Here is a 16,698-nt window from a genome sequence, read left to right on the forward strand (position 1 = left end):
ACCAACTAGAAGCAGCACACTCCCATAAATTCTGAATGAACACAAGAGCAAACAGCTGAAAACACTGAATTAAGTCCTGGGAAGGAAGCAGTGCTGCCCCTGCAGCCCAGGGAGGATCGATGCTGGGCTGACTCATCCTCCCCTCCACAAAAACCTCTCATTCATCCACCTGCTCTGCCCTTCTGGGGTCATCCACCCCCTTCTCCTCATCTATTCTGGCCCCTTCACACTGCTCTCAATCAGTCCTTGCTGTGGAAAAAACCAACCCCAAACCAATTTTAAAATGTCAGAGAAATTCAGGTTTAATGCCAAGGGCTGAGGTGGAGGGGTGTCCCTAAAGCATCAGCTCCAAGGCCAGGCTGTCCCAGGACCTTGGGGACAGATGGGGACAGGCAGCAGCAGCTCTGGACATGGGGGGTTCTCCAGGAGAAAGGGAGAACCTCCTTTCTGTGCCCCCACACAGGAGGTTCCCCATCCCCTGCTGCAGATCTGGGGCTGAAATCCCATTTTCCCTTCTCTCCACAACCCTCTCTATTTAATTAAGAGCCTGGAGAATCAAACTCCAGCATTTCAGAGAGCAAGGTCGTGTCCAGAGCACGATGCCCAACATCTGCTTTCCTGGTAATTGGCCCAGAGTGGCAATTTGTCAATGGCTTGAAGATAATGAGCTTCCCATTTGTGTTCCAGCCATCTAAACTTGCAGATAAGGACAGGAGCTGTGGCTGCGGGATGTCAGCTTCTCTCTGGACACAAAACTGCCTCTGCTGCTGCCCTGCCTCCCACCCCACAGCACTGCTGCCCATCAATACAGAGGTTAAAGAACTTTTTTTTGAAGTCTGGCTGCACTCAGACTCTCAAGGTACTGAAATGTCACATATTTAAATATCAACTGCCACAGTAATAAGAATAATTATGGTTATTTTGGCCCTGTTAGCAATAGTAAGTAACAGGGTTTTTAACAGTATTGAAATCTCCACACAGAACTCAAAAAAAAAAAAAAAAACCCAAAACCAACCTCTAAAAATATTATCAGAATATTTTCTACTGAGCGTTTATCTTGTGAAAAACTCTTATGGAAGTTCTGCCATTTACCCAAAAATCTGCAGACAACAGTCAAACAGAATTGCTCACCAGAAATTATTGAGGCTTTGGGCTTTATTTTCAGGTGGCAAGAAAAGTTTGAAGGAAAGGAAAGTTTGAAAGAAAGGAAAGTTTGAAAGAAAGGAAAGTCTTCAGGATCTCCCAGGAGATTTAGGCTGGAGAAGATCTGTGCCCAATCCCCACCTTGGCACCAAGAGCACTGAGTGTCACATCCAGGTGTCACATCCAGGTGCCACCTCCAGGGATGGGCTCTCCAACCCTCCCTGGGCAGTTCCAGTGCCTGAGCCCCCTTTCCATGGGGAAATTCCTGCTGTGCCCACCCTGAGCCTGCCCTGAGCCCCCTTTCCATGGGGAAATTCCTGCTGTGCCCACCCTGAGCTGCCCTGGTGCAGTTTGAGGCTGTTTCCCCTCATCCTGGGAGCAGAGGAGCCTCTTTGCTGGAACAACCTCTGTGCATGTTGTCCCTCCCTCTGCCCCAGCTCAGTTCCCACCTCTGGACACATTCCAGGTGATTTTACTCCAAAGGAGGAACAGAACCACACCTGGTCAGTGCTGCCAGCAGGGCTGTGCCCAGAACAACCCAGGCCCTCCCATAAATCTCATCGCATTCCAAATTTCTCTGTCCTCAGCAGGTTTCACTCCAAAATCAGCCCCTGGAGGGATTTATTGCTCTGCCATTCTGCAGGTCCATCTTTGCCCCCTGGCAGCTCAGGATAGCCCAGAACCCTCAGAGCCTTCCAGCAGTGCCCCTGTGCAGCTGTACCTGTCCAGGGAGATGCAGCAGAGGTGCAGGATGGACGCTGTGGTCAGCAGCACGTCCAGGGAGGTCCTCACCAGGCAGAACATCTCCCCATAGATCCAGTTGTCCTGGACCAGCTCCATGGCTCCAAAGGGCATCACCAGCACCGACACCAGCAGGTCAGCAAAGGCCAGGGACACGATGAAATAGTTGGTCTTGATTTTCCTGCAAGGCAGATCACAAAATTAGGGTGGGTTCAGTGCAGCAGCCTCCACGCGTGGACAGAGATTCCAGCTTGAATTTGGGTTTAATCTGCTCCATCACACTAAAAGGTTCTCTCTATCACACTCCTCACTTTATATGGTCACCCCTGGCTTGCTCCTGGTTTTTAAAGTTAAATATCCACCATTTTCCTGGCCTAAATCTTTCTGCTCACCCAGGGGAGGCAAATGGATGCTCACAGGCCTCTGCATGTGGCTCAGGCTCACAGCTTGCACTGGAGACTCTGGGGTGGAGGAAGGTGATTTTATTTTAACTTGTAAATGGAGAAAATCCTTCCAGAAAGCACTGAGAATAATCTAGACTGAAGCTGTAATTTTAGCTTGAAGAGTACTTTTTAAATCACAACAATAAAATAGAATTAAATCCATTAAAAATCCCACGCAGCGCATGAATAGAGGCTGTTAAATCTCTCTCTCTGCTCCTAAGGCTAGGCTGACAATTCCCAGGGTTAGCAGCAGCCTTGAGACAGGAATTGTGCCTGTGACCCCCTCAAATCATGGGCAACATTTGCTAAGTTGTGCTGGTGCTGCACAACCACAACCAGACCTTGGTCTGTGTGCTGCTGATGAGCTCATTGGGAAATCTGAGATGGAAAAGGGCCAGAGTCAACCTGGGATTTGCTGCTTAGGTGTGCTTTTCACTGATTTGCCTGGTTTTCTACAGAGAATGCTAAAAAATGAGGATGGGAATTAAAATGGTGCCAGCACTGCCGGATGAGCCGAGGGCAGGTGTAGCCATGATATTTTCTGAAAAATCCCTTTGCCATGATTTTTCTCCAGAGAAGCTGAGAGGCCTCAGAGGAAAAGAAAAACAATAATTTTCTGCTGCTGTGGAATGCAACAGGTGCATCTTTGATTGGTCACATGTGGTTGTTTCTAATTAATAGCTAATCACAGTCAGCTGGCTCAGATTCTGAGAGTCACAAGCTTTTGTTATCATTCTGATTGTAGTTTTTTCAAGCCTTCTGATAAAATATTTTCTTTTATTCTTTTAGTACAGTTTTAATAAAATATATTAATTATGTTATATTTTTATAATTATATATTATTATAATATATAATAGTAATATAAATTAAAAAATCAGCCTTCTGAAACATGGAGTCAAGATTCTCATCCTTGGAGCCCTGTGAACACCACCACAACCCACAGCAGATCCCCGTTGTTCATCAGCCAAACAGCCTGATTTTGCAATTTTTGATTGCTCCTGCACAGCTTTTACAGGCAATCCAAACACTCCCAGTGCTCCAGAGCCATTGATCTGGTCCCTACAGCCCCAGCCTCTGAACCAGCCACATTTCAGGAGAGCTGTTACTGGTTGGGACCTCTGTCAGTCAGCCCAGACTGGTTTATGGAGCCGGGCTGGATTTCCTATTCATCACGGGATTAGTGCATTAAAAACCCACAGAGCAGCTGGTGCTGCAGCAGCCAGGAGGGGCCGTGTCCCGGGGGCTCACCGGAGCTGCCTGTCCCGGCACACGGCCACCATGACCAGCAGGTTGCCCAGGATGGCCATGAGGATGACGGCGGAGACGAAGGAGAGCAGCAGGATCTTCTCCGCGATGCCGAAGCCCTCACTGGAACTGGGGAAACAGAGACAAAGGCGTGAGAAACAAGGCTCACCCTTTACATTTTTCAAATTTTAATAAGGGACAAAGGGACAGGAGACAGCTTGACAAACTGCAAAGAGCATACCAGTTAGTTGAAACAACTTTCCTTAAATATTTTTTCATTGCACTGATCAGATGCATATTTATGAAGATTATACAGATTCAAATATTCCTTTGAGTCCTTTTACATGTTCTGGGAATTCTTTAGTTTTGTTTGACTCCTGACCCGTTGTGCAATAGTGCAGATTTGAGTTTTGGGAGTCGTGTATTTCATTTCCTCACAATGTACATAACATTTCCTCACAGTTTATATGTCATTTCCTCACATCTCCATTCTCTTTACACACAAACAGTTATTTTCCATGCAGAAGCATTTTGGGTTTGGTTTCTTTTTTCCTGTTGTTTTTTCCATTTTTTTTTTCACAAGGTTTTAGTATTGTAAAATTGCAGAATGATTCGGCTTGGAAGGGACCTTAAAACTCATCTCATTCCACACCTTCTGCTCTCCCAGGTGGCTCCAAGCCCTGTCCAACCTGGCCTGGGACACTCCAGGGATGGGGCAGCCACAGCTGCTCTGGGAATCCCATCCCACCCTCACAGGGAAGGATTTTTTCCTACCTGTAACCTCAATTTCCCCTTTTCCATTCTGAACCCATCACTCTTTGTCACTACAGCTCCTGATGTGATGTGACAAGGACTAATGGGTTCAAACTTTCCTCCAGAGAAGCATTTTACATCTTCAGTTTGGAAATCCACATAATGTTTTGCCTTTTTCTCTCTTCACTCTTTGCTACAAAACACAGAACAGTCTGGCTTTTTTTTACCTCCTTTTCTTTTTCTTTTTTTACTTAGTAATTTTACCAGAGTTAGGAAAAGGAAATAATTTTTTCCCCAAGTGCTAATTTTCCCCTACTCTGAGATCAATAATTTCTTTCAGTTAACAAAGAGGAAGAAAAGAAAAAGAAAGAATAACACAAAACCCCCACACACAATGCCAGCCATATTTTAAATCTGCATTTCTACAAATAATTTGCTGTATCAAAGAAAGTTTTTCTTGGTTTTTTTTCTCACCCAGAATGCAATAAATTCCTCCTAAACCTGATTTTATTACAAAATTTTGATATTTTTCTCCTAAAGCTGTTTTTAATTATATATCCTGAATAAACTGCATCCTAAACCTTCACCTGCTTGTGTGACTTTACATTTACAGGTGGGGAAGGGGTTTTTCCTGTTATCAATTGTGGCTGGAGATAAACTGGCATTAAAAGCAACACTTGGCACTAATTGAGCAGGAAAATTCCTTCTCAGCCTGCAGAGCAGTGTTGGACACCCAGGATTAATGCTGGGAGATTGCTCAGGTAATTGAAAAATGGAAAAACTGTTATTGGGTTTTACCTTGACTGGCCCTGGGATCACCTTTTATGTACTCAACAACATCCCAGGCTTTTTACACTTTATCTCACTGAGCTCTCCTGGTTTGGAGAAAAGCTAAAAGAGATTAGGAACTCCTGGCACCCAGAAATGTTGAGTTTTACTCACTCAAACAAGCCAGAGGAGCGCTGCCCTGAGCCACATCCCTCCTGACATTGCCTGGGGGGGTTTCACCTTTGAGAGTTTTAAATCCACATTTCCCACCCTGTGCTGAGGGTGGTGGCATCGTGGTGGCATCCCTGGGCAGAAGTGGTCACCACCAGGCTCTGAGCAGAGCAGGAACTGCCCCTGGCACATCTGGGAGAGGAATTTTAGCTCTGAAATCAGTTTTGGGATTGTTTCCCTCGTGCCACGTCCCACTGCTCCCCTGGGGGACATGGAACAGCAAATGCTCACTGGGGTGCAGCAGGGATTTCATCTGGGCTCTTTCTGCCTTTGGAATAATCCATCATCAGGAATACATGTTAATTATTCAGTCTGAGTAATTCCAAGCTGTTAATAATGGAAGAAGTGGATATTGCTGTAAATTGAAATCAATGGTTTGCATAACATCTTTTATCAAATCGGAGAGCTATGGCTCCCAAGCTTGCTTCCCTCTTTAATAAAGCAGAGATTGATGGGTTTGCTATTATGAGGAAATGAGATTCAGGCAAAATGATTGCTGGTTAGCAGGAATATAGAAATCACTTAAGGAAAAAGGTGAAATACTGATGGGGAATGAATGCTTAAAACCCACATATGGACATATTTAAAAAGCTCTTCTGCATAGTCATTAATGTGAAAGTAAAAAGAAGGGTAATTACTCTTTCAAGCTCAATTTTCACTTTCCTGTAAACACCCCAACTTTTCCAAATGAGCTCAAGTGCTTTTGCATATTTTCTGCAGCAGTTAAAGAGCACAGATCAGCCATGGGGGCAGAGCAGGAACCTTCCCTGGATCCCAGTTCACACAGAGGGGAAACCCCTGAGATTAAAACCTCACAGCTCTGGGAGCCTCACAAAGAGTTCTCTTGGTTTAACATTCCCTGGGGAGTGGGAAATAAAGGCTTGGGTTGATCATTTCCAGCCAGGGCTTTTCCCTCTGAAACATTTCATAACCACAAATAAGCTGTCATTGGCCTCTCCTCTTTGCTGCTTCTCTGATTATTCCCAGGCATAAAAAAATCATTAGGATTTAAGCACCTACAAATCGAGATAAGCTGTTTTATGAGTAAAGCTGATAATGTGGCTCAGTACCGAAACATGACAATGGGGAAGTGATGATTTGATCTCTGCCTTTCCAGCTGTTCCCACATCCTTTTCTGAAATATTAATCAGAAGTCAGCATTAATCCAGAGGCATTTAATTTCCTTTAATGCCTTTAAATGCTGCACTGCTTCACTTCAGCCCGTGCAGATGGCAGGACAGCTCCCAGCAGATCCCAGTCAATTATGTCCTTCACTTCTGTTTTAGAAACAGGCTGAAATTAATTAAAGTATTGACAAGCCAGGAATAAACAGCACTCCACGTATCAAAATAACTCGGTCATATGATTCACTTATTTGAGTGGTTTTTTGGAAAAAAAAAATCAAATAAATTGTGGCAGTGGGGTGGGAGGGAAGGGATGAGTTATTTTTGAAAGCGTATTGATGAGGGATGAGGTTTTCTCCTTTTGTGCTGGTTTGAAACAAAACTCCTGATCCCATCCCCAGCCCTGCCCCATGGATCTCCGGAGGCTGAAAGCTGCAGAGCTCCGAGAATGAAGTGTTTTAAGCAGCTGATAACACTGATTAAAACCAATTGTCAGGATGAAGCAAAGAAGACAGGCAGTTTGAATGTTTCAGAAATTGCTGTGTGTGGGCTGAGCAGTCAATCCGTGCTGGGAGCCCTCCCCGGTTTGGGGACAGGGACCTGCTGGGGCTGCCACACACGGGGGGACCTGGGGAGACCCTGGCACCTCCAGCCCTGCTCCCACCTCAGCCCCAGGGACCGAATCTGGAGTATCCTGAGCTGGGAGGGACCCACGGGATCACCCAGCCCAGCCTCTGGCCCTGCACAGCCCCAAAATCCCACCCTGGCATCCCTGGAGCAGTGTCCCATCCCTGGGGAGCCTGGGGAAGAACCTTTCCCAAAATCCAGCCTGACCCTGCCCTGGCACAGCCCCAGCCCTGCCCTGGGTGCTGTCCCTGTCCCAGAGCAGAGACTGGAGCTGCAGACCCTGAAACACATTCTAGAAGCCAGCCTGGATCTGGCTGTACATCTCCTTTCAGGGCTTGTGGGTGACATCAGCTGCTCTGCCTGGAGGAGGGTTCAGGGGTCCTGCTGCTGCATTTTCATAGAATCACAGAACCACAGAAAGGTTTGGCTTGGAAGGGATCGTAAAGAGCATCTAACTTCACTCCCCCAGCCATGGGCAGGGCCAGCTTTCACTAGAACTGAGTAAAAATTTCTTCCGAACACCTAATCTAAATCCTCCTTTTACCTTCGTTTAAAACAGTGCCCCCTTTTTCCATCTCTATCATCTCTATCTCTCTCTATCTCTATCACCTCCCACCCCCTCAGCCTCTCCAGCTGCACAGTCCCCGTGCCCTCAGCTGCTCCCCCATGGCCTCTCCAGACCCTTCCCCATCTCTGTGTCCCCCTTGGGAGTCTCTCTCAAGCTTTAGGGATATTTTCCCCACTGTGGTGCCCAGCGTGCCCCCCAGGACTGGAGGTGAGGCTGAGGGAGCTGCCAGTGCCAGCCCAGCACCCCTGAGCTCTGCTCCCTGCTCTCTCCCAGCTGGCACAGCAGAACTTCTGCATTTTCCCAGTGAAAACTGGATCTGGGCCTGAGCATTCATCCAGGACCAGGAGCTGATTTCTCATGGTCTGAGCCAGAGGCAGGAGTTTGCACTGGGGAATGAGGGAGGAAATCAAGCCAGGCCTGGGGAGCTCTGGGCTCTGCCTAGGCCTGGCTCTGCTCCTTGGCAGGCAGCACATCCCCAGTTACATAATTCACACCCACATGTGAGCAGATACCTCTGCAGGGCTGATGCATGTGAGTACAGCCCTCAAAACCCATTAGACTGTCACCTAGAATGTAAGCTAAAATTAACTTTTGAAATCAGCAGGAGATCAAGATCACAGTGTTTACATGGAGCAAAGGCAGCTGCTGCAAATCCTTTGTTTGGCACCCTCTGACAATTTCCAGAGAGCCCTTGTGCCACCCAGTCCCACCCTGGCACATCCACCTGGGCTCTGCAGCACCCTGGATTCATCTTTTTTCCTTAAATTATATTTGCAAGTCTCCAAATTTAATCCAGCTGTCCCCTTCAGGTGCTCAACATTCCCTTTGTATTCTCACAGCACTTTGGGATGTGCAGCCCAGGGTGGAGCTGGAGCTGCCCAGAGGAGGCTCCAGGATGCTCAGAGGGATGGAGCAGCTCTGCTGGGAGAGCTGGGGCTCTGTGCAGAGCCAGAGGGTTTTAATGGAGGTGCCAAACACCCCACAACAATGAAAAAACCAAATCTCTGATTTACACCCCACAACAATGAAAAAACCCAAATCTCTGGCTTAGCCAGGGATTTAGACACACTACACAGAACAGCAGAGAGTTGTAACAATCATTTCTCTTTGTAAATGCTGAATAAAATCAAAGATCAAACACAAGTTTAATCAGAAATGCCCTGATCAGTTCCTAATTAGAATTGCTGCTCCAAAGTGAGTCCATGGCCTCTGCCAAGCCAACAGCAGCTCCATGAGGAACGGAGGGGGACGAAAGAAGCACAAGAGCAATCCTGATTTTGGTGCATATTCCATAATTATAATGTGATTATCCCCTCTTTTCTAGGTGGCTTTGCCTCTCTCCTGACACACACAAGACTGAATGCTCAACAACAAACAGCACAGAGCTGTGCTCAGGAGAGCTGATGGACTGAAGCTCCTCATTTCCAATATTCCCAATAAATCTCATTCATTTCCCCTCCATATTCTCCCAGTGCTGAAGGCAGAGCCCAGGGTGCATTTCTGCACAAGAATGTTTGTCGTTTGGCTATGTACAGAATGATTTTACCTCACAGAGACATTCCCATTACACACATGCACCACTCAAGCTTTACCTCAGGAGTTTAGGAACAGGGAGGGACTGGTGCACATCCATGACACAGAGTGGGTAAATAAAGGTTTAGGCTCACACCAAACATACTCTGAGTGCCCAGATTTCTCACAGAATTGAGAATTTGAGAATTATTGCCTCCTGCAATGATCAGGTCCAGAACTGGTGTGCACAGAGCCCACAGCTCTTGAGGAGTTGTGCTGCTGCTCCTGGGCTCAGAGCATTCAATGCCCCATCTTATTAGACATTTTTCTGTAAAAATTCCCCCAAAATAAGCCCTGCCCTATGCCCAGAGATTTGTTACCACTTGATCAAACCCCTTCTGACACTTCTCAGTAATTCTCATTCTGACTTCTCTTTCTCCAACCTTTGTTCCCATCAAATCCTGGGACTTGCAAGATGTTCAAATCAGAAACCATGGAGGTCCTGCTCTGCTTTTCCAAACAATATCTGCAGTCAGGAAAATATTGTTAGATGAGAGGCATTTAGTCAAGACCCTTGGGAGGGTCCTGGCACGAGGCTGGGTATTAAAATATCCAGGCTGTGCCCTTTTCCCACTGCCTGTTTACACCTCGGACAGCAAAGACAAACACAGCTATTGGCTGTCTAACTTCTGATATTTCCTGGAGAGCTTCCCAGTTTCAAACCTCCAGAGGAACAAAAAAGTTCCTTGCAGTTACCTCTGCTAATGGAAGACTTGGCACTGGGAGGATAAAACATTGATTTCTAAAATACATTTTATTTGAGACCCTCCCTGACCCCCTGTGTGACTCCAGGCCACACAAAAACAGTTCCCAGCTCATTTTGATCTTTACTATAAAAAACAACGTTTGTTAAAGATAATTCCAGTGGTGGCAGCCAGAAACCTCCCAGCCCCTGGTGTTCACCAGCTCATTTTTATGGCCTCACTTTGTGGAGGCTCCAGACAGGTGTCCTCTCTAAGCAAGGACCTGGAATGCCCTTGACTCAAGACAGAACACTTCAATTCCTTGGTTTTGTTTTAGTTAAACCTCCTCCTCCATGCTCAGCTGAGTGCATGTTCTGAATGTGATGCAAGACATCAAAATGTGATGCAAGACATCAAAATGTGATGCAAGACATCCAAAAGTTCATTTTTGTGGGGCAGCTCTTAATGTAGGGAACTTCCATGTGCACAGACTGCTCTGATAAAAGCAGATGCAGCCTCACAGAGGCGTGTGGGGACCTGAGCTCCCCATGGGGCTGGGCACAAACACCAACAGGAGCTGCCCCTCTGCACCCCCTGCTCTATTTCCAGAGCCTGGGTGTCTCCCTTGCACAGCTGCCATCAGAGCACACTGTTAATTTGCAGGAGCTGGAGCCAGGCTCAAAAACTCCATTAATTAAGTGTTGGCGGAGGTGTTTGGAAAGATGTTCCCATAAATATAGTGCTTTAAAGTGTTTCCCTAGAAACTGAGAAAAGAGTTGAACAATATGAAAAACACCCAGGCTGTGACTCCCCCGTGGAGCAGGGCTTGGGGTGGAGAGAGCATTTAGGAAAGAGTACTTCCCCCCAAAAGAGAACTTTTCCCCCAACTTTCCCAATTTAGGAAAGAGAACTTTTCCCCACAAATGCCAAGCATTTCCAGTAGCCAAAATACCCTACTTTTCCAGTAGTTCTTTTTGGCTACTGGAAACGTTTGGCTGGTAGCACAAAATGCAAAAGTGAATTTTTATCATTCCTTGCTGCCTGTGCCCTCCTGCCTTGCCCTGGTGCTGTTGGCAGGTGGGGAATGCTCTGTGGATGCAGGTTCAGGGATGCCCCAGGTGTTTGTGTGCATCCCTCCCAAAGCGTCCCTGCTGTGCCCACCCACCTCAGCACCTCCAGGCACACAGAGGATAAACCTGGCAAACCCCACAGCCTCTTTCAGCTGGCTGCTTATAGGATTTCATGGAATCACTGAGGTGGGAAAGCCCTCCCAGAGCACTGAGTCCCAGCTGCGTCCTGTCCCCACCTTGTCCCCAGCCCAGAGCACCGAGTGCCACCTCCAGGGATGGGCTCTCCAACCCTCCCTGGGCAGTTCCAGTGCCTGAGCCTCCTTTCCATGGGGAAATTCCTGCTGTGCCCACCCTGAGCCTGCCCTGCGCCCCCTTTCCACGGGGAAATTCCTGCTGATGTCCACTCTGTGCCCAGCCTGAGGCTGTTCCCTCTCATCCTGTCCCTGTCCCCTCCTGTCAGGAGCTGTGCAGAGCCACAAGAGCCCCCTGAGCCTCCTTTTCTCCAGGCTGAGCCCCTTCCCAGCTCCCTCAGGAATTCTCCAGCCCCTTCCCAGCTCCCTCAGCCCCTCCTGGTGCTCCAGACCCTTCCCCAGCCCAGGGAATCAGGTGGAGGAGACAGAATTTGGCAGAAAACCCTCCCCATCAGTTCATTGATCTCTGCAGAAATGCAAGAGCAAATCCCTCTCCGGCTGGGTGCTGCTGATCCACAGAAGGATTAGAGTTGATCTTCCCTTGGAAAGGGAAGGAGGAAGAGAGCTCCAGGCTGAGTGTGGCCTGTTAAATGACATTTTATGGCCTGCTATTTCTCACCTAAACACAAGTGTGATCAAAGGACTCGAGATAAACAATGATTTAATGGCTCCAAGTGTAGGAGCTGGAGAGGTTTTGCAAAGGCCTTGTGTACACAGGAATAAACACTTCATTGCAACCTCAGCTGTTTGCTTTCCATGAATCCCCACTGCCAGGGCACTCAGAGCACACAAACACTTCCCTCGGCTCCTTCCATTTCCTACACTTTGGGCCATTTTGGTGCCTGTTTGTTTGCAATCAGTGAGCCCACTCTCAGGAGTGGCTGGCACTGAGGGCACCCCCAGCTCCTCCAGGACATCCTGGAGCTCCAGGGATGGGGCTTTGGGTCCCTCTCTCTCCCTCCATGACTTTTGCTCCTGTTTCTTGGATGGGGAGAGGAGATTGAGGACCCTCCCTGCCTCCTCCTGCCCGTGCCCAGCACCAGGAGCCAAACCCATCCCAGCTCCATGGAAAGAAGGAGCCAGCACAGCAAACTCCAGGATTTGGGACTCCCCAAACACACAATTCCCTGTCAGGGGTGTGGATGGAGGCCAGCTGTCAGCACCCTGTGCCTCTATACCAGGGTTTTGGGTTAAAATTTGGGATTTTGCCTCTGCTTCCAAACAAACACAACCAACCCAAACCGATGTGATTCCTCGTTCCCTCGCCTCGCTGCTCATTCCTCAAAGTCAAGATGAGATTAATGAGCTGCACACAGAGCCTGCTGGAGGGCTCTGCACTTTTCAAGCCACAAAAACACCTTCAGCAGCAAAGTGAGAAAAGTAAAGCTGATAAAGCCAAGTTTGGGAGCAATTAACATCAATCTAAAATTCAGCGGCTTTGGGGGCTCAGCTTAAAAATAAAAAGCAATTACTGCTGTGGCAAACTGAAATAATACCTTGTTTTTGCAAAGGGAGTCTGCCTTCACCAGCAGCTGGAATTAAAGGGGCTTTGTAAAAGCTATTTACCAGCATTAAAGGTGCTGGGGAATTTTTTTTCACCTGTTTATCCAGACTGTAACAACCTGAGGAAACAAGAACTCTACTGAAGCATTCAGGACAATATCCCAAAACCTGCCTGGAGCACAACTGTGGGATCAATATTTCCATATTTCCCACGTGTGGGAAAAGCTAGTGTCCATAAAGGAGAAAGAGGAGTCTGCAGCTTGATTAGAATAAAAGGAGAGTTTCCACTGGGGAATCTCAAATTTCCTGGCTGCCTGTAGCCCTCTTCCTTTCCCCACAGGTTTGTGCTGAGCCTTTATCTATGACCCTAAAATTCAGGAGTCAAACTTTTCTGGGTCTGTAACAGCCTTGCCCTTGAGGCTGCTGGAGACATCAGAGCCATTTCAAAGCCATTAATTAATTAACACCCCTGGAATTGTTTGTGAAGCCATTAGCACACATCTTCCCCTATCAGCATTAAGGAGATTTTCAAAGGGAAACTTCAGCCAGCCCAGGAAAATCAGGTGCCAGCTTGGAGCAAAGCTCAGATTCTCAGTTAAATGCCATTTCCTAAATTGTTGCAGTGGGTAAAGAGGAAATAAAAGGGAAGAAAGGTGAGGGGGGACAAGGGGGAGGGGAAAAAAGGCAGGGAAAAAGGTGGACGGAAAAGGATGGGAAAAAGGAGGGGGGGAAAAGGCAGAGAAAAAAGCAGGCTAAAGAAAAAACGTGGGGAGAAAAGGAAGGAAAAATCAGACAGGAAAAACCATGTGGGGGGAAAACGGCAGGAAAAAAAAGTTGGGAAAAAAGGAGTGGGAAAAAGAAGGTGGGTGGAGGTGAAAGGAGGAGAAGGAGCAGAGGGGAAAGGGCAGGACAAAAAGGCAGAAAAATGCAGGGCAAAACTGCCATGCAGAACTGGTGTAGATAAGGGTCACCTGTACTCCAAAAATACAAGAGAATGAGATTTAGCTGCCATGACATAAGGAGGGGCTGTCAGGCCACCAGAGGCTCTGCTTCATTCCTGGCACCTGGGAATGCTCTGCAGGGGGATGATGGAGCCTCACCAAAGTCTGGGGAGGTTTTCATAGTCCCAAACATGGCACAATTGTGATTTACACTGGTCAGAGCCCAAGCCAGGCAGAGTTTGGCCTCTCTGGATTGCTGTGACCAAACTGAGGTTTTCATTTCAAACCCCTTGACAGGATCTCATTAACCTACTGCCTGTAATAAATGTACCCAATAACAATCTCTGAGCCACGTGAAGTTAAAAAATCCAATAAAACATAAATAGGGAATACTCGTGGGTCATTTATTTTTCTACTCTGGAATTAGAGAAAATGAGGTCTGCCACCTCCCTCGAGCTGTGATGAATGCAAGCTCCAAACTGAACTGTCAAAAATTTCCAGGAATGTCTCTCCAACATCACACTGCAACCTTTTCAAAATTCATAACATTTTCTACTGAAAAGAAATCCTTGACTTGTCTGGGCCACGTTTGACACTTCTCAAACACCAGGGTGATGTCACATTCTCAGAGGAGCTCCAGGAAACCCCAAACCAGGCCCTGCTGCATGAGCAGAGAGATTTATCTGCAGGCGGGGAGGAAACGCTCCCCTGCAGCCCTGCAGGTGCATTTTGATGCATACCTCACATTCACATCCAGCTCTTCCATCACAGGCAGCAGGCTCAGGCAGCTGAGAGTTCAATGTCCATAGGAGAGACCTCATCCTGCAGGGGAGAAACACAGGGATTAGTTCCAGGATCTCCCATAAATGCAGATTTCCCCCATTGGAGACACCCACTGCAGGATCCAGGTGCCCTCGCTGTTTTGGCCCCCTGGCACCCTCCAGCCCATGTTCAGCTGCTTTACACCAGCAATTCCAGCTCTTTTCCCATCAGGCACCTTTCCAGCTCTCCCCCCATCCTACCTGTGCCCATCCCAAACCACCTGCACACCTGCAAGACTCCCCCAGCAAATTCCCAACTTCCAAAGGTACAAAAAGGAGCTTGAATAGAGCCAAGCTGTGGAAAGTTTGCAAAGCCCAGGTGGGAAAACACAAGCAAGAAGGCTTGGTAAATTAGTTTCTGTTTTTACACAGACCTAAAACATTGACTTACCACTAAATTAAACCAGGTTTCCTGTGACACTCTATTGTGCAGCCTTATGAATACTTAATAGCAGTGCTGTAATTACAAAGAACCAAATGCTTTGCAGCTTGAGTTAAAATAAATGTACTTACTCCCAGCACCACTAAGTGATGTAAATATTAATGGGGTTTTTAACTCTATCAAAATTCCATCCTGACTCCAAAGAAATGAATGCACCATCTTAATAATGTGCTTGTGCATTTGCTGCTGCTAATCCAGTGGAAAAAATAGGCTCAGTTTCGGAGCACTCGAGGCTGTTGATTACCCCTTGTGCTGTCTCCAGGGAGCCAGGGATAAAGGCACCACCACAGCCTGTCAGTGCCAGCCCAGATGCAGATAATGCCGCTGTGGTTACTTGGCTTCAAAGGGAAATCAGAATAAAAGTGCCTCAGCCTTCCCAGACACCGATGGCAGCTTTGCAATGCAGATGAGCCCCCCCGCTCTGCAGACCTGGCTGGTGCTTGCCACAGGAGTAATTCAGGATTACTGTGTGTATTAGGCAGCACTTTGCAAGGGAAATTTTCTGGAGTCAAAAGGATATTTTTGTTAAAAAAGGGAGAGTTTGGCTGGCCCCTGTTTGCAGCTTAAAGCTTCAGCTTGTGGCTCTTTGGGCAATCTGCTGATTCCAAAACTGCTGCCGTGTTTTGCAAAGAAAAGGATGAGAGGTCTAGAGGTTCACCTCTGTGTCCCTAAGGCCTGACCTCCAACCTGAATTTGGAGGAAAAACCCCAAAATCCACTCTCCTGTGCTCCTGCTCTGGAGTTCTTCCCTAGGACAAAATACGTGGTACGGTATCACTCTTTATATACCAGCATAAAATTAATTCTGATTTCTCCTGCAAAACAGATGAAAAACTTTTCAGTGATTTTGTATGCAAAAATTCCAGTTAGGGGGCATCTTTCTTCCTTTGTTCTTCTGGAAAAAATATAATTTTAGTGTGCACTGATGTTACACAATATCTGTACCATCATGGAGACTTCTACAATAATTGCAACTTTCTATATACGAGTGAAATAAAACCCCCAAACTAACCCCCCAAAAAATGTCTAAAATGGAAAAAAAAAATCTTCACAAACAAAACCCCCCAAAAACCAAAGGCAATCTAGGAGCCAGCCCGGAAAGGCTGCACTGGTGGCCCTGGGGAATGCAGGGGTGCTCCAGGGGTGCTCCAGATGCCAGGCTGAGCTCAGCTCACCTGGCACACCACTGTCATGGACATATTTTATGAAAAATCCTTTTGCTAGGAATTTTTTTCTCCTGAGAAGCCTCAGAGGAAAATAAAAATAATAATTGTCTGCTGCCGTGGAATGCAACAGGTGCATCTTTGGTTGGTCCGTGTGATTGTTTTTAATTAATGGCCAATCACAGTCCAGCTGTCTCGGACTCTCTGGGAGTCATGAGCTGCTGTTATCATTCTATTCCTTTCCTTTGAAGCCTTCTGATGAAATCCTTTCGTCTATTCTTTTAGTATAGTTTTAATATATAATTTTCTTTTAATATAATAAATATCATAAAATAATAATATATAATTTTCTTTTAATATAATATATATGATATAATAATAAATCAATCTTCTGAAACATGGAGTCAGATTCTCATCTCTTCCCTCATCCTGGGACCCCTGTGAACACCACCACACTGAGCACTGTCCCCTTGGTCTGCCTCTGCCCCTTCTCCTCCTCCTCTCCTCAGGGAAATGGGAAAACCCAATAAATGGATAAAATGGATAAAGCCCATCCATGGATAAATGGATGGATCTATTCCTGGATTTAAGGCATTAACAGAGATTTCACCTGTCACAGCCACGGGGGGTTGGCTGGTGGCCCACAGGTGACCGCAAGGCCCCACAGAC

The 16,698-nt window shown here is 47.0% G+C and overlaps 1 protein-coding gene across 5 annotated transcripts in view; it reads right to left on the reverse strand.

Moving 5' to 3' along the window:
• The window catches only part of HTR4 (5-hydroxytryptamine receptor 4), a 62,454-nt gene that overhangs the window by 29,011 nt on the left and 16,745 nt on the right, over positions 1 to 16,698 (reverse strand). For 4 of the 5 annotated variants that reach the window (XR_008483812.1, XM_054287814.1, XM_054287815.1 and 1 more), the window contains exons 2-4: positions 14,345 to 14,426; positions 3,577 to 3,702; positions 1,865 to 2,065 (exon numbers count right to left, since the gene is read on the reverse strand). Coding sequence is in view for 4 of the 5 variants with exons in the window: in XM_054287814.1 (XP_054143789.1) it covers positions 1,865 to 2,065; positions 3,577 to 3,702; positions 14,345 to 14,370 (353 nt within the window). In the remaining variant the exon portion in view is untranslated. The remainder of the gene's footprint in view (positions 1 to 1,864; positions 2,066 to 3,576; positions 3,703 to 14,344; positions 14,427 to 16,698) is intronic. The other variant, XM_054287817.1, reaches the window with a different exon arrangement.

Source organism: Melozone crissalis, unplaced genomic scaffold, assembly GCF_028551555.1.
Source record: "Melozone crissalis strain CALT ecotype California unplaced genomic scaffold, PUWL_Pcris_2 ptg000061l_1, whole genome shotgun sequence".
NCBI classification, from domain to species: Eukaryota; Metazoa; Chordata; class Aves; order Passeriformes; family Passerellidae; genus Melozone; species Melozone crissalis.